Source organism: Xyrauchen texanus, chromosome 46, assembly GCF_025860055.1.
Source record: "Xyrauchen texanus isolate HMW12.3.18 chromosome 46, RBS_HiC_50CHRs, whole genome shotgun sequence".
Lineage (NCBI taxonomy): Eukaryota > Metazoa > Chordata > Actinopteri > Cypriniformes > Catostomidae > Xyrauchen > Xyrauchen texanus.
The window spans coordinates 16,030,950-16,053,818 of record NC_068321.1 but is presented as its reverse complement, the minus strand read 5'-3'; the positions used below and the strand labels follow the sequence as shown (position 1 = coordinate 16,053,818).

The window sequence follows — 22,869 nt, the reverse complement described above, 5'->3', positions numbered from 1 at the left end:
AGTTCATATAAGAGGTTCCATCTCTAGGATGGTGCCTATAAACCAGACCCATCACCCAAAAATCAGTGCCTGGCCTACTGATGCTCCAACATCTAGTAAGCCTTCCCAGAAGAGTCATTGCAGCTCTGAAAGGACCAGTTCCCTTTTAATATCAGTAGTATTTAAATGAAATGATCATCAAGCCCATATGGGTGTGTTGTTTGGGTGTACACATATGTTTGTCCCATGGTGTCCCATGGTGTATTAGAGATGGTATCTAACACAGCTATCATGATAAACAGTTTTCTGTAATAATGCCAGGCAAGCTGAAAGGCCACTGATTCGGTGCTCTTCTATTCTTAGCTCTCGCTAAAGGGCTCTATTTATCAATGATGGAAAATAAAAACCTTTGTTGATCATGTCAGATGTCAGCAAGGCTTTATTTACGATCTATTGCCACAGAATGTAAACATGTTTCCAGGTAGGGAGTAATGACCCTGTCAATTAGGACCCTTAGGAGACATTCTAACTAGTTGTTAATTAATATATACACTCACCTAAAGGATTATTAGGAACACCTGTTCAATTTCTCATTAATGCAATTATCTAATCAACCAATCACATGGCAGTTGCTTCAATGCATTTAGGGGTGTGGTCCTGGTCAAGACAATCTCCTGAACTCCAAACTGAATGTCAGAATGGGAAAGAAAGGTGATTTAAGCAATTTTGAGCGTGGCATGGTTGTTGGTGCCAGACGGGCCGGTCTGAGTATTTCACAATCTGCTCAGTTACTGGGATTTTCACGCACAACCATTTCTAGGGTTTACAAAGAATGGTGTGAAAAGGAAAAACATCCAGTATGCGGCAGTCCTGTGGGCGAAAATGCCTTGTTGATGCTAGAGGTCAGAGGAGAATGGGCCGACTGATTCAAGCTGATAGAAGAGCAACTTTGCCTGAAATAACCACTCGTTACAACCGAGGTATGCAGCAAAGCATTTGTGAAGCCACAACACGCACAACCTTGAGGCGGATGGGCTACAACAGCAGAAGACCCCACCGGGTACCACTCATCTCCACTACAAATAGGAAAAAGAGGCTACAATTTGCAAGAGCTCACCAAAATTGGACAGTTGAAGACTGGAAAAATGTTGCCTGGTCTGATGAGTCTCGATTTCTGTTGAGACATTCAGATGGTAGAGTCAGAATTTGGCGTAAACAGAATGAGAACATGGATCCATCATGCCTTGGTACCACTGTGCAGGCTGGTGGTGGTGGTGTAATGGTGTGGGGGATGTTTTCTTGGCACACTTTAGGCCCCTTAGTGCCAATTGGGCATTGTTTAAATGCCACGGCCTACCTGAGCATTGTTTCTGACCATGTCCATCCCTTTATGGCCACCATGTACCCATCCTCTGATGGCTACTTCCAGCAGGATAATGCACCATGTCACAAAGCTCGAATCATTTCAAATTGGTTTCTTGAACATGACAATGAGTTCACTGTACTAAAATGGCCCCCACAGTCACCAGATCTCAACCCAATAGAGCATCTTTGGGATGTGGTGGAACGGGAGCTTCGTGCCCTGGATGTGCATCCCACAAATCTCCATCAACTGCAAGATGCTATCCTATCAATATGGGCCAACATTTCTAAAGAATGCTTTCAGCACCTTGTTGAATCAATGCCACGTAGAATTAAGGCAGTTCTGAAGGCGAAAGGGGGTCAAACACAGTATTAGTATGGTGTTCCTAATAATCCTTTAGGTGAGTGTAGTTGAATTATACTGGAAACTCAAAATGGTACACAATGTTCAAATGGTAGTGAATTTCATGCAATATTATAGACGTGCGATACCAAATATTCAACAAGAAAATGTTACTTGTAATATTGACAGAGTTAAAGTGTAAGCATAAATCACAACAGGTGTGCTATAAGGTTGGGCAATATATAAAATATTCATAATATATTTGCAATGATTTTGCTGGCGATGTGCTTGTTATTTGGCCATTTAAGTTTCCTAAACACAATATCTCCTTACGATCCCTCCTTGTCTCTCGACTTGCTTATGAGAGCATAAAGAGAAATATTCAGATTTTGTATTATTATATTGAATATTATTGGCTACAGGGGCTGTTTGGTTGAACTTCTTTGACTGAAAAACATATTTTAAAGCATTTTATGCCAACTGCAAATACTTAAATATCAAGTTGTATATTAAATATAATCAAAAGGCTGAAAAATATTAAGATATATATTTGTGCCTTTATAAACCTTCCCTAGAGTGCTTGTATTGATCATATTTCTTTATTTCATAATTTTTCTGTTATTCTGGAGTTTATTCGGCACAGCAGGTAATGCGCAGCTGGTAGGTTGAATTCTCGACTTTGCTCATTTTATATTTATGGGCAAAAAGCCTAAAAAGATATCTGATTTTAATGTTCGTGTACAAGCTTTCCAGAGGTTTTTTTTTCCACAGTAAACAGACTGTAAGAGCAATATAAATCGTATTCACACAGCTACATTGTACTTGGGATATTTTAGATCACTTTTGGTGGTATATGTTTTGTAAAGAGACCAAATCTTAAATGGCTCGCAGACAGTATAATGCAAGTTTGATTCACATTTCATGCTTGCCGAATTTGTCTCAGTGCAACAGATTACAATTTAGGTCTGCGGATCAAAGCCGTGTGAATATCTCTGTCTGCAGCAGGTATTGTATGCAAATGTGTGAGATGATTTTGACTGCTTCAGGAGAACAGACAGCTCAGTCATGGATCATTGGGATTGTTTTTAATGATTATGCAAATGCATAATGCTACAGATAAATAGGAGCAACACACATCTGTCCACTTTCTGTTGAATCCTGGCCAACAAGTCTTTCATGTTATGTTTGTTAGTAGAGGGCGATCTTAAAATGTCAACCCTGTTACCATGATTTTGTATATTAAACCACAGATTGTTTTAAAGTGGATATTTGTTGAAATATCAGCATTAAATTCTATTTCTAAGAAACACCTTCTAGTTTCATGACTCTGTATGTTAAATTAAACAGTGAATCCTATTACTGTCCGCCCTGTTACCTTTCTGTAAGCATAATTATATTCCAACATATTAAAATGTATTCATTTTTCTTGAAATGGCACAGGCAATCTATTAACAAATGATTTGTCTGCTAGGATGACTAAAATCTTTAAAATCTTTACTAGAAAAAGCAGGTTTCATAGAAAGTCCATATACCAACTATCCATTGATGCTAATTGGATGTATTTAAATTCATTGAAGGCAGTGTTGCACTAAAATGACTCTGAAAAATGACGATACCAAATGTTTAATTTCATATTTCACCAAACAAGGTCTAAATAAAAGTGTTTTTGGGTTGGGTGTGAATGTTTGAATGAAGTGCACCATGCTGGCATTTGTTCTATTTAATCCCAAAGTGAAGATTTACTAGAGAAATGTACAAAGCTGATCCCGTATGAGAGAGATAACTCTTCTTTAAAAGCTCTGCAGGAGTGCAGTAGGAGTAAGAAAGCAAGGGAATCACTCACACACCCACCCACCCACACAAACACAGAGAAATGTTTCCACGCTTCATTTTAAGGTGCAAAAATGCACTAATTCGGGGTAAATCATTGAATAAACATGTAATACATTAAAGCACTGCAAGCAAACAGATGCATTTCTGATCCTCTTGCATCTTTACTGACACACCAGGCAGTGACTGTGCTGTTTAATTGCTCATAATGTCAGCAGTGTGTCGGAGAATTATGTTGAATTATAGAAAATTAAATGGTCTGTTCAAGCTTCCAATCATGTTATTTTGGCATCCTGCTTGGGCGTGCAGTAAAATGCCTCTATGTTGTTTTGTAAATGAACAGCAGTTTTTCTAAAAGCACAATGGGTGTTTTTAACCAAAACTGTAGTGTCCTTGATTTGAATTGTAGGTTTTCACTTGTTTTTCTACACATAATTTTTGTGCTTTGTAGAGCATGTCCAAAACTCTTGGAGCATGTCCTTGCTTTTTTCCCATGTAGTTTGTTTTGTGTGTTTTTTGCATTAATTTGGTTTATTCTGCTAAATAAACTCACATGCTTTCCAATAAATAACAAGCACTGTTGGGATATGATTTATTTATTTTTTTGTAGAATACGTAATGGATTTTAAAGAACATTGAGAACTAAATGGGTTTAGCCTTGTTATTAGATGATTAATCATTTTAAATAAACTTGTGGGATTTAAACTTTTTTGTGTATGATAAGGTATGGCTGTGTGGAGGAAGTGTGGAAGTCATGCCCTGCTCCAGAATAGCTCATATCGAGCGTGCCCACAAGCCCTACACAGAAGATCTAACATCTCATGTGCGTAGGAACGCATTGAGAGTGGCGGAGGTGTGGATGGACGAGTTCAAGGGCCACGTTTACATGGCCTGGAATGTTCCACAACAGGTAGAAAACGTATTATTTATTCGCAGGTAAACTAAAGGGAGCCATTGTAGCACCAAATAACACTTCAAGAATCGAGGAATAGGTTCTAGTATGATCGATGATTGAAAAGATACAAAGTGTAAAATATATATCAAATGCACATCTGTGAATGTGAGTTGGAGTCTTGATTTGTGAACATTGTTCTTGGTCCAACAGGTCTTATTCTGGGTCTTGGGGTTAGGTCCTAGATCTGGACCAAAGGTGTGCATTCTTGGTCTGGGTCTTAAAGGAAGTGGTATTGGTATGGATCTGAGCTTCGAAGAGTTTATTCCTGGTCTGGGTCTTAAAGGAAGTGGTATTGGTATGGATCTGGGCTTTAAATTGTTTATTCTTGGTCTGGGTCTAAAAGGGTTTGGTATTGGTCTGAATCTAGGCTTTGAATGGTTTATTCTTGTTCTGGGTATTAGAGGGTCTGGTATTGGTCTGGATCTGGGCTTCAAAAAGGTTATTTTTGGTCTGGGTTTTAGAGGGTCTGGTATTTGTCTGAATCTGGGCTTCGAAGGGTTTATTCTTGTTATGATATTGGTCTGGGTATGGGCTTTTAATTGTTTATTCTTGGTCTGGATCTTAGAGTGTCTGGTATTGGTCTGGGCTTTGAATAATTTATTGTTTGTTTTCACTCTTAGGGGGTGTGGTATTGGTCTGGGTCTTAAAGGGCCTATTATTTGTCTGAATCAGGGCTTTGAAGGGTTTGTTCTTGGTATGATATTGGTCTGGGCTGTGAATGGTTTGTTCTTGGCCGGGGCCTTAGAGGGTCTGGTATTGGTCTGGGCTTTGAATAATTTATTCTCAGTCTGGTTCTAAGGGGTTTTTTTATTTTTCTGGATCTGGGCTTCGAAGGGTTTATTATTGGTTTGATATTGGTCTAGATCTGGGTTTTAAAGGGTTAATTCTTGGTATGGGACTTAGATGGTCTGGTATCAGTCTGGGTTTGGGCTTCGAATGGTTTATTCTTGATCTGGGTCTTAAAGGGTCTGTTAATGGTCTGGATCTGGGTTTGAAATGCTTTATTTTTTTTATCTGATATTGGTTTGCGTCTGGGCTTTGAATGATTCATTTTGGTCTGGGTCTTAGAGAGTCTGGTATTGGTCTGCATTTTGGCTTCGAATGATTTATTCTTGGTCTGGGTCTTAGAGAGTCTTGTATTGGTCTAGGTTTGGGCTTCTAATTTTTCGTTTTGGTCTGGGACTTAGAGGGTCTGGTATTGGTTTGGGCTTCAAATGGTTTATTCTTGGTCTGGGTCTTAAAGGGTCTGTTAATGGTCTGGATCTGGGTTTGAAATGCTTTATTTTTTTTATCTGATATTGGTTTGGGTCTGGGCTTTGAATGATTCATTTTGGTCTGGGTCTTAGAGAGTCTGGTATTGGTCTGCATTTGGGCTTCGAATGATTTATTCTTGGTCTGGGTCTTAGAGAGTCTTGATTGATCTAGGTTTGGGCTTCGAATTTTTCATTTTGGTCTGGGTCTTAGAGGGTCTGGTATCGGTTTGGGCTTCAAATGGTTTATTCTTGGTCTGGGTTTGGGCTTCGAATGGTTTATTCTTGCTCTGGGTCTTAGAGGGTCTGGTATTGGTTTGAGTCTTGGATGATCTGGTCTTGACTCCAACTTGGACTGCACATAACATAAATTCAATATTGATGTGCTGAATTGCTTGGCAGTCATATAAAGCCTAACATTGGGTTAATTAACTAAATCTCACAGTTAAATAATGATTTTTGTTTTTTTTTATAATGTTAGTTTTTATCATGAATAAATGTAATTACTTATTGGGTATTGGTGTCATCTATTGTACTGCTGTTGCCTATGTAAAGGTAAAACTAATAAGCCTCTCAATGCTGTAAATTACTGTGATTTATGTTAGGGGTTGAAAAGTGATAATGTCTCAGACTTGTGTAATCTAGTCATCATTTTATGAGCTCTCACTTGTGAGCTGTTACAGAGATGCATTGAAATGCCATTTTTACTGCTGCATATATATAGTATCACTTTACTTTAATTCACAGAGCATGTGAGAGCCTGACCCTAAACTTCTGAATTACTGAGATAGATTTACATTGACACAGAAGAGCATGCTTTAACCTACCATTTGATCCTACACTCTAAATATGAATTCCTTTGTGCTCATGTGTACATGTGTATGGGGGTTTGTGTGTGCAGAACTCGGGGATCGATATTGGCGATATCACAGAGAGAAAAGCTCTCAGACAGAGGCTCCAGTGCAAGCCCTTTAGCTGGTTCCTGAAGAATATTTATTCTGAGATGAGAACCTACACCGATACAATCGCCTATGGTGTAGTGAGTACAAACTATGTCTAACTAAAAAAGGAATGGCATTTGTACACTAAAAATATATGAATGTGTTTGTAATAAATGTCACTTGGTTTGATATTTTGTTGTATAATGCAAAAAAAGATAATACAAGGACATGTTTCAAGCACAGCCCGAGGAGACTGTGTTGTTCCTTTGCGGAAAACTGCATTCAGCCAGCATGCTTTTTCAGTCTCAGCAGCACAGAATTGGAATTCTGTTCCACAGAATATTAGAGAACTCACTACATACACTTTGTTTAAAAAGCAACTAAAAAACTGGTTCATATTACACCAGTCATGTCAACACTAATAAGTATATAGGCTACAATTTCCCTCTACCCGATCGTACTGTCATCTGTGTCCCTGTTGGGTAACTGTGTTCAACATTATTATATTTAATTTTAACCTAATGTTGAAAATATAGTGAATTTGTACACTGTATTAATTTAAAGGATTTAACGAGTTATATTGTTTTATAGTTTTTATATTTTGTATTTTCCTTGTAATGTTTTAAAGCTGTTTTCTTTTTAAGGTAGACAATATTACGATCTGTCCAGGGACAACGGATGAAAAATAGCCTTTTGGCTAATTCTGGTGCATTTGCAGTAATGCTAATTAATGTACATTGTCCCTGTCAAATAAACTAATAAACAAACAAATAAACAAACAAATATTACTGGGAAAATGTTTGTTTGGTTTTTAACTTGTAAAATAGTAGATATTTTGTTTGAAATCAAGAAAATAAGTATTTGGACTCTTTTGGTTTCAAACTTAGTGGAACATGTCCATAGTTAATTACATACTACACCTGATGTTACTCTGCTAGTACACTTGTGTGAATTAGAGGGGAACTGACTGCATACATCCAATTAAATATCCCCTTGGGACCAGTTGGTAAAATGTAATGGCAAAAAACGTGGTTTTGAATATTATGTCTAACGTATATGAATGTATTTCTGTATGTTGTATTTATATTGTTGAGTGTGAAATTAATTTGTAGGCAGCATGAGAGCTCCTTTACAAGAGTATGGCACAAGATGAAATAGTTTTTGATAACATTATAAATATAAATAATATTTTTCTTACTCAGGGCCCGATATATTAAAATCAGCCGTTTCTTAATTAATCATAATCCAATGCCAACAGAGCGATTTTGCTAATTTTCATTATTTTGTGGAATCGTGTATTAAACTGCTCTATTATGGAGACAAAGTAAAACTGAGCTCCAGGGCATTTTCAAACATATTGGCCATTAGCAGACAGAGAGAAAGAGATGGTTTACGCATTCTTAATCCGTCTTCTGCTCTATGTTTTTTGCAGCATGAAATAGGCCTGATATTTGTGATTTCTCATTTGTGTTGTATAGCTGAGAAACAGCCTGAGGCCAGATCTGTGTGTTGATCAAGGACCTGACTCAGACAACATTCCCATCCTATACATCTGCCACGGGTTGACGCCTCAGGTTTGTGCCCAGTCATCTATACCTTCCTGCTTTCATCCATTATCATGCATCAGAGTGTGTATAACTCATTTGTAACTCATAAGTGCTCACATCTGGCTCCATCATGTCTCTCAGGAGAGTCTACTCTGTCTTTAGGTGTTTCTCCTTGTTTTGCCTTTTGACTTGCCACTTTTATTTATAGTTACAGTAGAGAGGACAAAAAACAATGAGTAAAAGCTTAGGTAAAAGAATCAGGAAATGTTGCTAGCTAAATTTGAACTTGCATCACCCTATGCAATATATAACCTGTTTATACCTGGTATTAACATCTGTCTCAGGTGATCAAGTCACAAGTTTTCAGGCGAGACATACTTGTGTCAATACTAGGGGTAAAAATGACTTGTATTAAATCAACCAGTTCGAATATGCGTTCTACGCGTGATCTGTTACCGCATTGATGTTAGACATGCAGAAAATACTCTGTGCAGTCTTATTTGTTTGTTTCGTTGAAAGCCACACCTATCTGGCAAAGTTTTAATTCTTGTTTTAGCCAGACTGATCACCCTGTCAATTTGTTGGCAGTAGATTGAATGTTTTGCTGCTGAAATTGGTCTGCCCCCAGTGGCAGAAACAGGAATAGTCGTTGAATGCATTTTCATGACCACATGTATGAAATGTTCACAGAGTGGTGCAAAAAGCTAGTTGTATTTGTTGTTGTAAATGATGTAATACTTTCAACGGGAATGTCTTTTTTACTAAGTTTACTCCCTAACCCAATACCCATCCCTAAACCTAACTGTCAGTGGAGTAAAAATTTAATTTTAGAGTACAAATGGAACATCTATATCGCTCTTACCATTGTTTATGTGATCACAATTACTTCCTGGTTCCCACGGGACCAGAACCTGTGTCTCGGAGGTTGCTCGTGTAGCACGCTATAAGTAGTGCTAATGGGAAAGGTGATCACATTTTAATTGATGCAAAAATATCTCACGGTGGATGGGACTTGTCAGTCATATGGCAGAATAGGAACTTCCGGAAGCAACATGTTGATTTTCCTTGTGATGGTTTTAGCACAATGGTTGATTGCTAGGTGAGTAGCTGGCCTTTTGTTGTTGTCTGGGATGCATTAGCTTTTACACTACAAATGCATTTCTGACTACCTCCGAATCTGATTTGATTTATCAAATTCATTTTGGACCTGGTACTGTATAAGCAACTGTGTCAGAGCATGTTTGCTAACTGCAAGACCACAGCTCTGACGTCAACATTGATTTTTACCCTAAGAATAAAAATATATTACTCCTGTTTAAAGTACAAAGCCTAAGCACACTACAGTTGTTTAATTTATGCAGAAAATTTACAATGAGTTGAAATGCCAACACTTTTATGAAGGTTAATCTTTTATGAAGATTTTGCTACTGCATCTCTCTGTATATGCTTGGCTTGATTTCTTCCATTTTCCCTTCACAATTGATCTCATTCTTTCACAATGATATACTGTCATTGTATTGCATAAAACATCTTCATTATTTTTTGCTGAAACCCAAAATTTAAATTATTCTCGAGGCAATCTCCCTTCTTATGCTGAATTTATTACACCCCTGGGATCCACAACAAACAATACACTGAGAAATGCTTCAAAAATAGGGAGTTTTTTACCCATATAGCTTCATTCACTTCAGGGGATTTCAGAGTTAGACTGATTCCAAGGCTTCTGTGTAATGAATCTCAATAATGTGCAATGACTTAGAACACAGCCTGGGAGGGTTGTTTTGCCACTACAGGGGCTTCATTTAAATGAGGAAGAATTGTAGAATGTGACTATATGTCAATGATATATAAATTAGAAAGGGAGGGAGAGAGAGAATAGCCATTTCAGCATGATTTTAACTACTTAGTTGGGTCTCTCACACCTACTGAATTCGTATTCATGTGTGTCTGCACCTGTCTTATTGGAAATGACACAATGGTGCCAAGCAGCACATTATGATGTTTCCAGTTAACTCTGTTCTTGCTGATTCAAAACTTTCTAGAATCCGTTCTATCTTATACAGAAATGTGGGTAACACTTTATAATAATGGTCCGTCATTAATAGGTAACTTTGCAGGAATAAATTATTAGTACTACATTAATAGTTACTACTATTAACTAATAATATTAATTCCTGCAAAGTTACCTAATAATGACGGACCATTATTATAAAGTGTTACCAAAATGAGATGTATGGCTATATATGTGTTACGGATTCAATCCACACAAGTTTAGTTTTTTGGGATCAGGTGCAAGATTGTTTAATGAGAACACAAAGGTTTACAGGAAATGCATGGTGAGATCAAAACACAGATGTGATGACACAGGTAAGTAAAGGTAAGTAGACTTCTCATTAAGATGAAGGATCAGCAATGTGAGTATCCAGGTAATATTGTTCACAGAACTTAGGAGGAAGAATCAGGCAGAGAATAAGTTCTATAAACTTCAACACATTTACACTGATTGGGAGTAGTGTATTCAAACTATAGTCCTTAGTGAGACTTGACAGTGAACTGAAGTGAAGGTGACTTATATAAGCAGTCCTAAATGAGTGAGCTGATTGTGTGCTGGTGTGGCAAATTAGAAGTAGGGAGAAGAGGAGTGGAACACTGAAGGATTTGGAGAGTCTGATGGAGGTGTGACAATATGAACATATACTGTACATATAAAATGATAGTTCATGTTTTTGGGCATATATGTACACATTCAGATTCCACTATGATTTGGGAAATGATATGTTAAATATTTTGTAAAATATAAAATTTTGTAGTATTTTGAAATATACGCATATATATTGCAACTTCTTTGCAACTTTGCAAAAATAAAGTTTTATTGCAACTTTTGTTTATATCAGTTAAAACTATGCATGACCTGTATTTATATATGTATATTATATATACACTCACTGAACACTTTATTAGGAACACTTTGGTCCTAATAAAGTGCCAGATGTGGTCTTCTGCTGTTGTAGCCCATTCACCTCAATGTTTGACGTGTTGTGCATTCTGAGATAATATTATGCCTACTACAGAGTGGTTATTTGCCTTTGTCAACTCAAACCAGTTTTGCCATTCTCCCTTGACATCTCCCTTGAACTCTCTCATCAACAAGATGTTTCTGTCCACGGAGCTGCCACTCACTGGATGTTTTTAGTTTTTTGCACCATTCTGAGTAAACTCTAGAGACTGTTGTGTGTGAAAATCCCAGGAGATCAGCAGTTACTAAAAATACTCAAACAAGCCTGTCTGGCATCAACAATTATGCCACAATAGAAATCGCTGAGATCAAATTTTATCCCCATTCTGATGTTTGATGTAAACATTTACTGAAGCTCCTTACCCGTATCTGCATGATTTATGCATTGTACTGCTGCCACATGATTTGCTGATTAGATAATAGCATGAATAAGTTGGTGTACAGGTGTTCCTAAATTGCTCAGTGATCGTATGTACTGTATATGTATATCCATTATGCCATATATTAGATTCCTGTATGGGATGGTATGTGCAGAGTATGAGCCTTTTACTACCTCTTGTTATGCTGGATTTGTTCTATACTAAGTGGAGTGTTTGATAATACATCAGTTGAGCATATTAGCACTGAAGTGGTTGCTTGGGGATTTGAGCATGTTTGAAATGGGAGCATATACACACTCACTCTTTCTTTCAGCATGTATCTCCCTTTTATTCAGTAAAAGTAACATTGTTCTGATACAATAGCCATAAATCTCCCAAGCAGTGAAAAGCAGCCTTTTCCTCAATTTGAAATAGAGGAACAGTGCTAAATGAGTCCATTGCGAGTTGAATCATTATTTCCCCCGCTCTTTTATATTATTCTCTGTCCCATTTTAAACCCCCATTCATTCTCCTAAAGCTCCATTGCTCATCAAAGGTTCCCGAAGGACAAGCATTGTTTCCATTGTGAATGAATGTTTAGTTGTTTTATGTGTCCGCAGAGATACATCTCCTGACTGTTAAGCCTTTGTGTTCATAGAGAAGTTTTCATTTCAAGGTGCCTCGCAAAAGTTTGAGCTGTTTGCATTTGTGCCATTCCAAAGTCAATGTGAGTAGTTCCTTTTATAGTGGGACCTGCTTCGTTTTTAGAGAAAATAGCTTGAGGCATCTGTGGCAGGGCGGAGGGCGGTGCCGGGCTGTGATTACGCACACCCGGCCCCTAATCGGGCTAATTAGCCCTCGAGAGGGATAAAGGCTGACCAAAGACAGCAGTGCGACAGAGAGAGAGAGATTAACGGACAGCTATACGTCACCTGTGTGTGTGTTTTGTCTTTTTGTTTAAGTTTCTTATTAAAATATTATTTATATTGCCAATACGGTTCTCGCCACCTCCTTTCCATGAATCCCTTTACAACATCATAAGCAGGCACCACACTAGCAGACCCAAAATAACTAGATTTTGACTGAGGATGTCACACTTGCCAATTGTTTTGCTCCTTCAGTTGGAGGTATGACACAGTTACACTTTAAGAATGGTGGAGGAATAACAAACATACCGACTCACCGCAACACTCTCTCTCTGATTCCCTGTCACCTGGAGCTCGCCGAAATAACTACAGGAGTAGTACGTGAGCATAATCAAGTGTAAAAGAGTGAATTGGGAAGCGATTCATACCTTGTGAAAGTGTGTAATTGTGTATTTATTCCCTCGAGGCTTGCCGTAGAACACGGATGTCCATATGCATCTTTTAGTGAATGAAGATGATACGTTCAAAATAAAAAGACTGTTGTACATCCACTTTCTCATTAGTTGTTTTAGCATGGAAAAATGCTTGGCGACAGAATCACTATGGATTACAATTACTTTTTGTGATGATATGCAGCCATGAAAGCATTCAGATCAGATTGACCTCTTGTCAGTTCTTCAGTAAAAGAAGCAGCTCATTGGCCACTTGAAGACATCACAAGAGCCCGCACCGTTAGATCCTTTTTTCCAGTTGCTGGAACATTACCTGTGCAGGTAGTCCCGCTGGTCAAATGATGAACAACTTCCAGCTGGCAGACACTAATGCGTGCTTCGTCTCCCTCCACCTGGCAAGGCTGGGGGAGCAGCTAGACCAGCTTAAACCGTCAAGGACCAACAAACCAGCTTAGGCTGGTTTAAGAACTTTTTTTCATCCTCGAGAGACACCAAGAGATCAGAATTGATTTGACCCAAACAGGAAAGCGACTTGCCAAACTGTTATCACGTTTTTTTTCCCTAGAACAACAACCAAACCTTTGATTGCGAAAACTGTACTAAATCATATATAGGAAATGTAATCAATGTATTTGACAGGAGAATCAATCCGAGTAATGCATTCAGAGATCTGATTGAAGAGCCATCAGTAAGTAATTGGAAAAAACAGCTGTAATAAATGTAATCAATATTACTGTGAGAGCTTTTCCAAGCAAAAACTTTAAAAGTAAAGGTCCTGAGAAAAAAAGATGCATTGAACAAATTCTCTCAGAAAGGGCTTGTTTTTCAGTAAGCCGAGGGATTAAATGATCAGAGTATCGAATCATATGCATTGATTCAGAGTACATTAAAAATGTGTAGTGATTCAAAGTACATGTTGAATATCAGGGAATTTACTTAAATGATTGACATGTTGCTTCTGAAAGCCGAATTTCCCCATCAGACATTTTTAATCAATTCAGACATGAACACTACTGAGAGCGTTTGGAGACATGGGTTCTGGTCCCATGGAAACCAGGAAGTAATTACGTGTACATAAACAAATTTAAGTGCGATTTGGAGGTTGCATTTTCGCTCTAAACTTAAATTGTTATTCCACTGACGGTTAGGTTTAGGCTTTTGGTTAGGAAGTAGAGACAATAAAATATGCATTCCTGTTGACTGTATTATATCATTTACAACTAAAAATGCAACTCATTTTGCTGCCATTCTGTGGACATTTCACCTGAAAACTGGAGCTCACACTTGCTTTTTTAAAGTTGAACTGTATTTAACTTGACACAGTGTCTTAAATATGGGCTTTTCACAGCAACTGTCTTATAATATATGATTATTAGCTGTTAATTTGGTTAATCTACATATAATTATTTGCTTTCATTTTTTAATTGATTGACAGCTGCAATTTTAAGGTAATGAATATTGCTAGATGCTAACATTTGAGTGAAAGCAGCAAAGGGATCTGTGGGATCAAGACTCTATTTTTTTACTTTGAAGTATGCCCAAATGCTGGCATACTGTCTTACTACAAAGTATGTACTTTCCCATCACCTGCAATATACATAATTTAAATGTGTAGTGTGTATAAATTGGCATGCTGCCCAGGTTGGGTGTTGGGTAAGAAATTAACAAATGAGAGTCGTTTGATAAGAAGTTATTCCTCCCTGTTTAGCCAATTAAGATGCAACACTAGGAGTCATTAACACAGGGATTTGGAACTGAGCCAAATGTCTTTCAGATTTCAGAGGCAAGGTACAATTCCCTTACATAAATAATTCATTTTATTGGCTGTTTAATGCAAAGCTGAATAATACACATGCTGTCTGAAAGACTCTCAGACAACCTAAAAGCAATCTATCATGATATTAGATAAGTGAATGGATCAAATGATAAAAGATATATTATGGCTATAAAAAAAACAATCTTGTTTTTGTTATGTCATCATTTACTCACCTTTGTATTGTTCTAAAGCATGGAACAACCAAAAAGAATGACTTATTTTCTTCATTGTAATTTTTAGCACACAAGGAGATGTTAAGCAGAATGTTAGCCTCAGTTTGGGTGACCTATACCTTTAACAGTGTCTTGCCTTCTTGTTATTTCAGAATGTGTACTACACCAGCACTCAGCAGTTGCATATTGGAGGATTGAGTCCAACCATTGATGATGATGACAACAAGTGCCTGGTGGACGTGAACGGCCGGCCGCGACTGCTTGAATGCAGCTATGCCAGCAACAAGCACATGAAGCCCTCCTGGCTGTTTACTCAGGTATACATGTTGTTTCAGGAAATGATTACATTTATATGTAAACAGTACAACTTGTACTATCCGTACTCATTTTGGCATTATAAACACAATCTATGTTGCTTTAACAAATTAAACATTTAAAGAAATGCTGGTCTGCTTAGTACTTTGTACAGTGATAATATTATAGATGAATTATGGCATACAAAAAAATTATTTCGACTCGTCCATCATTTATTTAAAACTCTAGTCAGCAGTCCCTGCTAGACCTTTGACTAAAACAGAAAATGTCTGGGATTTATAGCAGCTTCGAATGGCCAAGAACCGCCCACTTAAGACAGGAAAAGCCCTCTAAGTGACAAGTAAAGTGATCAGTCACTGTTGGTTTTGTCATTAAGTGCTGTTTAGGTGCTGGGTTATCCGAGATATATCATACCATAATAAAAGTCGACATGGGGAAAGAAATTGTTGATATAATGGCATGACTATCTCCACGAGCGACTGCACAGAAAACACACAAGAATATAGCTGAAAATGTGTGGAGAATGCAAGTTCAGCACTCAAATCCAAACAAAGCATAATATGTAGTTACGCTTGTGAATATCCGCTTTATTTTCTGCTACATGCCTCAAACGAAACTCTGAGTGTCTTTAAAAGACAAATCTGATGATAATTTCATCCTCAAAAGCACTCATTGTATCAACGAATAACCTTGTAAACATGACTCCGTTTCCAGGCAAACCGATGATAAAGTCCTGCGTGCTTCCACTAGCGGAAGTTCCATCGAACCAGGCAATCAGATTTGCGCTAAGTTGATTGATAATGAATTTCCATTTTTGTGTGCTATATGCATCCGACAGTTAGAACACGGACTGTGGGCGGTCCATGGACATGTCATTTGAGGCCGAGACTAGGAGTTGCTCAGCTGGGAGGAATATACCTTATTACGGTTCAGGGGATTTAATAATTGCACATGAATGGCATTATTTTTTCAATTTGTTAGGTTTTTATATAATTAATCACAATGAACTAAATCAACAGCCCTAGTTTAAATACACACTGTTTCCAAAGTATAGCCACAATACATAAACAAGACATGATTATTTATTTTAACATTTATTTTAGTGGAATAAAAAAAAATCTCCCCCGCGACCCTGTACACAGGATAAGCGGTTGACGATGGATGGATGGATGGATGGAAAAAAAAATCTCTTATGCTGTTGGTGCCTAATATGCTGTTGGTCCTCTGCATGCCACCAAAACAGTGCCAACTCACTCAGGCATGGACTTTACAAGACCCCTGAAGGTGTGTGTCCTGTGGTATCTGGCACAAGACATTAGCAGTAGATCCTTCAACTCCTGTAAGTTGCAAGGTGGATCCGCTGTGGATTGGACTTGTTGGTCCAGCACATCCCATATGCTTAATCGGATTGAGATCTGGGGTATTTGGAGGCCAGGGCAACACTTTGAACTCTTCATCATGTTCCTCAAACTATTCCCAAACAATGTGTGCAGTATGGCAGGGCGCATTATCCTGCTGAAAGAGGCCACTGCCATCAGGGAATACCATTCCCATGAAGGGGTATACCTGGACCGCAACGATGTTTAGGCAGGTGGCCATTGTCAAACTGACGTACACATGAATGGCTGGACCCAGGGTTTCACATCAGAACATTGCCCAGAGCATCACACTCCCTCCACCAACTTGTCATCTTCCCACATTGCATCCTGTTGCCATCACTTCCCCAGGAAATTGGTGCACACTTGCACGGCTGTCCATGTGATGTAAAATAAAATGGACTTTCTTCCACTGCTCCAAGATCCAGTTCCAACACACACGTGCCCATTTTAGGTGCTTTTGACGTGTACAGGGGTCATCGTGGGCACTCTGTCTGGTCTGCTGTCTACGCAACCCCATACGCAGCAGGGTGCAATGCACTGTGTGTTGTGACACATTGCTCCTGTAACCATCATTAAAATGTTCTAAAATGTAGCCTTTGTTGCCCTAACACATTGATGAGCCTTGGACACCCAACGTCCTGTCACCTGTTTGTCCCTCCTCGGACCACTGTCAGTAAGTACTCACCGCTGCTGACCGGGAACACCCCACAAGCCTTGCCATTTCAGAGATGCGCTGACCCAGTCGTCTGGTCATAACAATCTGACCCTTGTCAGTCACTCAGGTCTTAACTCCTGCCCATTTCTCCTGCATTCAACATATTGACTACGAGAACTGGTTGTTCACTTACATTTAATCTACCCAGACCTTGACATGTGGCCTTGATCAATGTTATTCGCTTCACCTGTGAGTGGTCATTATTAAGCCTATTGTGATTATTAAATAATTGTCTGATCACTGTTGTTTGATCTAACCATGGATATTTAAGAGAACCACGATTATTGTGCATTTCAAATTTCAATCGCATTTTAATGACCAAATAAGGGAATTCAAGTAAATATATAAATGCCATCAACAGCACTTTTGTGTGTTATTCAGTTGAACTATGACCATCACTGAGACGCACCACGGACATCAACCAGAGCTGCTCCTGTCCGGAAGAGCATGTAAATCGCTTCTCAAGAGCAAAATATAAACAAACAAATATCAACTTTGATAGTGAACACAAAGCGCTCTGGCTTCACTTTAAACGATTGTGTAATGGCTAACACAGTGGCAACAGAGGACGAGACACACACTTACTCTCTTTCTGTGGTTGATTTATATATTTGAAGTTGAATATGTAAAAAATCTCTTCTTGAGGTGTATGCACACATGCACCTTTAGAAATGTGACAATTTATATGACAATTAATCGAGAAAGCCCTAAGAGACAGTTCATCATCATAGCCCTAAAACAGACAATTAATCGCAATTATTTGTTTGACAATTAATCATCAGTCAAATTTCATAATCATGCCAGCTGTAGTCATAAATTTTTGCCTCATCAGTGTATATACAATATTACAACTTTGTTGTCACGGTGACATCACAGTGCTATTCCCTTTTAATCTGGTAAAGTGCTGTAACGCAGGTAAATCATGGATTTTATCAGACTAAAATCATGTTTACACATACTGTATGTATAATGTTTACTTTTGGCTTTAATCTTGTGGCTATACATTTGAAAGTGTGTATTTTAATGTTTTTAGACTGGCCCCATACACTTCCATTGTAATTGCCTCACTGTACCAATGATTTTGCTTTTTCTAAAAAATACAAATAAATGTACTAACATTTTGTTGGACAAATGCTGTCGTTTAACCCGGAACATTCCGAGTTTATGATAGTGACCAGTCTGTGAAGCCTGGTTTATTTTTTTTACAAAAGTGTCATAAAGAGCTTCCCATTGTGGGCCACTACACACACACTGACATCCCTTAGCTGAATTGAAGCCAATGTCAAAATCTGTCTCTTCTGAAGTCATTTAAGGACTTCAGAAATGTTCAAGTGAAGTGATACAACTGTACACTTTCAGGATATCAAGCATTAATAATTCAAAGGTGTGAGCTGTGTGTCTTTTAATGCTCTCCTAATTCAAGTGCCGGTCAGGATAATATAATGCATCTTAATTTCAGCCATAGCCACATAATATATGCATTTCTATTCAAACAGGGATGAATTTACATATTTCACTGCAGTCTGCATCATTTATAGGGATAGTTTACCCAACAATTATGATTATGTTATCATTTACTCACCCTCATTTCATTTCAAACCCGTTTGACTTGACTTTCGTGAAACACAAAAGGAGATGTTAGGCAGAATTGGGAGAGATGTCGCATTAGATGAACAAACACACTATCATGCACAGTATAACAGTATGAATGATTTGAATTCTCACAAAAGCCCTTGGGACGTGCCTTTATATCTCAGGTGTGCTTGATGGAATAAAGAAATAAAGAGTTGCTTAAAATGGAATCAGGTGGGAGGAAAAAGGGCCACGTCAATTGTGGCCTTTTAGATGCTAAGAATAATTGATGACAAAACCAGTAAAAGAGTAAAATGGCTTTTGATTAGTATAGCATCAGAAATGCCTTAAAGTCTTTATCGACTCGTATTGTCCTCAAAGATCTGTTGACAGCCTGTTTTTCTGTCTGTATCCAGAATACTGCTTGGCCAGGCTTGAAAAAAAGGCATAATTGAACTTGTAGCATTTGTAATTGAAATATATGTGGGCATTTGGTGCAAAACTGGGATATATTTCAAGAAGGCTGATGATGAAGTCAACTTAATTGTAGCAAATGCACTGGTCCCTAATGGCGATTCCAGTTTCATGATGCATGCATGAAATCAGAGCAATTTTAAATTAAAGGGATTGAACAGTTGAACTCAAACAAAGAGTTTTTGAAGAATATCTCAATAGAATAGCTCTGTAGGTCCATACAATGCAAGTGAATGGTGGCCAGAACTTTAAAGATCCAAAAAGCATATAAAGTCAGCATAAAAGTAATCCATATGACTCCAGTGTTTCAATCCATATCCTCAGAGGTTATATGATAGGTGTGGGTGAGAAACAGATCAATATTTAAGTTATTTTTTTACTATATATTCTTCTCCTTGCCCAGCAGGTGGCAATATGCACGAAGAATGCGAATTGCAAAATACAAAAGAAAAAAGTGAAAGTGGGGATTTATAGGAAGAAAAAAATATATCGATCTGTTTCTCCCCCATAAAATAATACATAGCTAATAATCTGCATGACTCTGAAAAGTTATACTGAAAGAGTCACACTGCTTAAATATATGGTGTTCTGTCCACATATTGTTCTCTGAAGAGACAAACCAGTCTTTAACGTAACCATTAATCAATTCAAACATAAATGTATTCAACAACTTGAGCCCGAGGAAAAGAGGTATAGAAAGGGTAGGCACCGTTTATAAATTGCTCACTTGTGCAGTGGGTGGAAAAGGTTAAGCAATCACACAGCCAGTTAACTAATGCACTTACAATTTAAGGTCAATAGTAAAGATAATTACATTAATTAAAAGCTTGTTATGGGAGCGACAGGCATTTACATGATGAATTCCTCCTGCTTTTTTTAAATGCAACTTTGTTTAATGTAATTATTGGATGCTCTCATAAGTCAAACCTGCTTGAATTGAAATAAGAGAAGAAACATAAGATGGTTCACAGGCTCAGCATTTCAGGAAAAAAAAAAAAGAAATTATGTTTTTTTTTCAGTGCACCCTCTAAATATGGATGTATCAGTGTTGTGGGAATTCTAACTACCAAGTAATTTTTTACTGTAATCTAATTACATTTTAGTCCAAATTATGTGACTATTAACATTTTGATGTGTCCTTTGTCTTCCAGGGAGGCTCGATTCAGAACAGGAAGTCGAAGCATTGCCTGGAGCTGGTAGAAAGTACAGAAGTGGAACATGGTTACCAGCTGGCTCTTCAGAAGTGCAACAATCAGAAATGGACAATTACAAATGTAGTGCCTGGCAGAGTTCTATAATGTCATTGTATCTTTTTGAGGGACTTGCGTAGTGCAGTTAACACTAAATTTAAAATGTACTGGGAGTGCGTCTCATTTTTTAAATTGTGCATCCTCGTCATTCGATTTTACAAATTGCTCCTTTCTCATTTTCTAAGAGGATGGAGCAAGGACGCAAGGAAGGAAAGGAAAGGACAATGCACAATTTTAGAAATGAGAAGCACCCTAATATGCTGTCTCCCTTTACATGTTGTAAAGCAGTTCAATGGAAAGGAGGAGGAGAGAACCGGCCTGGCGATATAAACAATATTTTAATGATTAACTTAAACAAAAGACAAACACACACACACACACACACACACACACACACACACACACACACACACACACACACACACACACACGACGGACATGTCCGTAAACTATCTCTCTCTCTTGTCGCACCACCGTCCGCAATCGGCCTTTATCCCTCTCGGAGGCTTAATTAGCCTGATAAGAACCAGGTGTGTATAATTATGACTCGGCCCCGCCCTCCGCCCTGTCACACATGTATTTATGTTTTGTCAGACAGACGACAAAACTGTATGATGACACCTTAAAGTGTCAGGCATGGACTTCAGAGACATCATGGAACAAATGTAAAAATCTCCTACTGATTATTTTTATTTAATTTTGACCAAAAGAGGTTGGTTGAGAGTGTGATGCTTAAATGTATATCAACAGAGCTCTTGTGCTGTATGATTAAAGGTTGCATGGCCTCTTGTATATTTAGTTTTGTTTTTTTTTTTGCTACTGTGTAGCACGAAATTGAAATGAAATTTTCATTTTTTTTTATTTCTTACGTGTTAGGTTTGTGAATGAAGGTTGTGATTTAATCTGAAAAAAAAATGATATTTTATATATGTAAATAGCCTTTATAAAAACATTTAAAATATACTTTTAACTTGTTATTCTTGAATTTTTCAATGGCGACACCAAAGAAACTGAAAAATAAATGCATTTTTTGGTATTTTATTATTCCTCAATAGCATATACTATGGTATTAAAAGTTATTCAGGCAGTTTTCTCTATTCATACTGTTTCTCTGTTCAAATAAGGAGAGTTCTGACAGAAATTAAAGACCTTATATATAGCTCACACAAAATAATTTCTCCCATGAGACAAAACCATTCTTTTAATCAAGTCAGCAACATGACATCCTACCAGCACACTTGGCTATCCAAATCTGTCAAACCTCTCAAACACAGATTTCTACACTTTTTGAACCAGGAAGGACATCTGGAAAAAAAGATTGGATAACTAAAAAAAGAGAAGACAGTCACTTTTTATAACCAATGTTGCTAAGATGCCGTGCTTGGTCTACCTTATTGTAATAAAATTTGATTATTTGATAGCAAATGCATGCTTTTTTTAACACCATCATTTAATAATTATTTAACATTCCCAAGGTCCCTAATTCTCAACAGCTTCCTAGCATCTTGAAATAGTCTTACATATCCTCTTGAGGTAAGGAAGGAATTTGAATTAGAGGTAAACTTGTGCATTTGCATTTTATTTCTTTTTAAATACATATTGTTCTAAAACAGCTTTACAAAGAATGGTGCCTTAAAACACATTTGTAAGTAGATAAGGAAGAAACCTTTGGGACAATGACATCAAGTGTTAATGTAAAAAGTTTATAGTGATATGTATGTAAAACATAAAAGTAGACAATTGTAGCACAATTTTAAAGTCAGTGTTGTTTATGCATTATGCTGTATATACACTCACAGAGCACTTTATTAGGTACACTTGTATACTTGTTCATGCGATAATCTAATCAGCCAATTGTGTGGCAGCAGTGCATAAAATCATGCAGATATGAGTCAGGAGCTTCAGTTAATGCTCACATCAACCATCAGAATGGGGATTCTGACATTTTGTTCTCAGTGATTTCGACTGTGGCATGATTGTTAGTGCCAGACGGGATAGTTTGAATATTTCTAGGATTTTCACACACAACAGTCTCTAGAGTTTACTTAGAATGTTACAAAAAACATCCGGTGAGCGGCAGCTTACCGGACAGAAACGCCTTGTTGATGAGAGAGGTCAACAGAGAATGGCCAGACTGGTTTGAGCTGACAGAAAGGCTACAGTAACTCAGATAACCACTCTTTACAATTGAGCAGAATATCATCTCAGAATGCACAACACGTTGAATAATTTTATTATTTTAGTGTTCTTAATAAAGTTCTCAGTAAGTGTATAT

The 22,869-nt window shown here is 37.7% G+C and overlaps 1 protein-coding gene across 2 annotated transcripts in view; it reads left to right on the top strand.

Moving 5' to 3' along the window:
• Positions 1 to 21,318, top strand: part of LOC127638433 (polypeptide N-acetylgalactosaminyltransferase 18-like) — a 62,314-nt gene extending 40,996 nt beyond the window's left edge. For both annotated transcript variants that reach the window (XM_052119957.1, XM_052119956.1), the window contains 5 exons: positions 4,239 to 4,424; positions 6,621 to 6,758; positions 8,139 to 8,234; positions 15,042 to 15,206; positions 20,496 to 21,318. In XM_052119957.1, the coding sequence (XP_051975917.1) occupies positions 4,239 to 4,424; positions 6,621 to 6,758; positions 8,139 to 8,234; positions 15,042 to 15,206; positions 20,496 to 20,642 (732 nt within the window). In that variant the 3' untranslated portion in view covers positions 20,643 to 21,318. The remainder of the gene's footprint in view (positions 1 to 4,238; positions 4,425 to 6,620; positions 6,759 to 8,138; positions 8,235 to 15,041; positions 15,207 to 20,495) is intronic.
• The last annotated feature ends 1,551 nt before the right edge of the window (positions 21,319 to 22,869 follow it).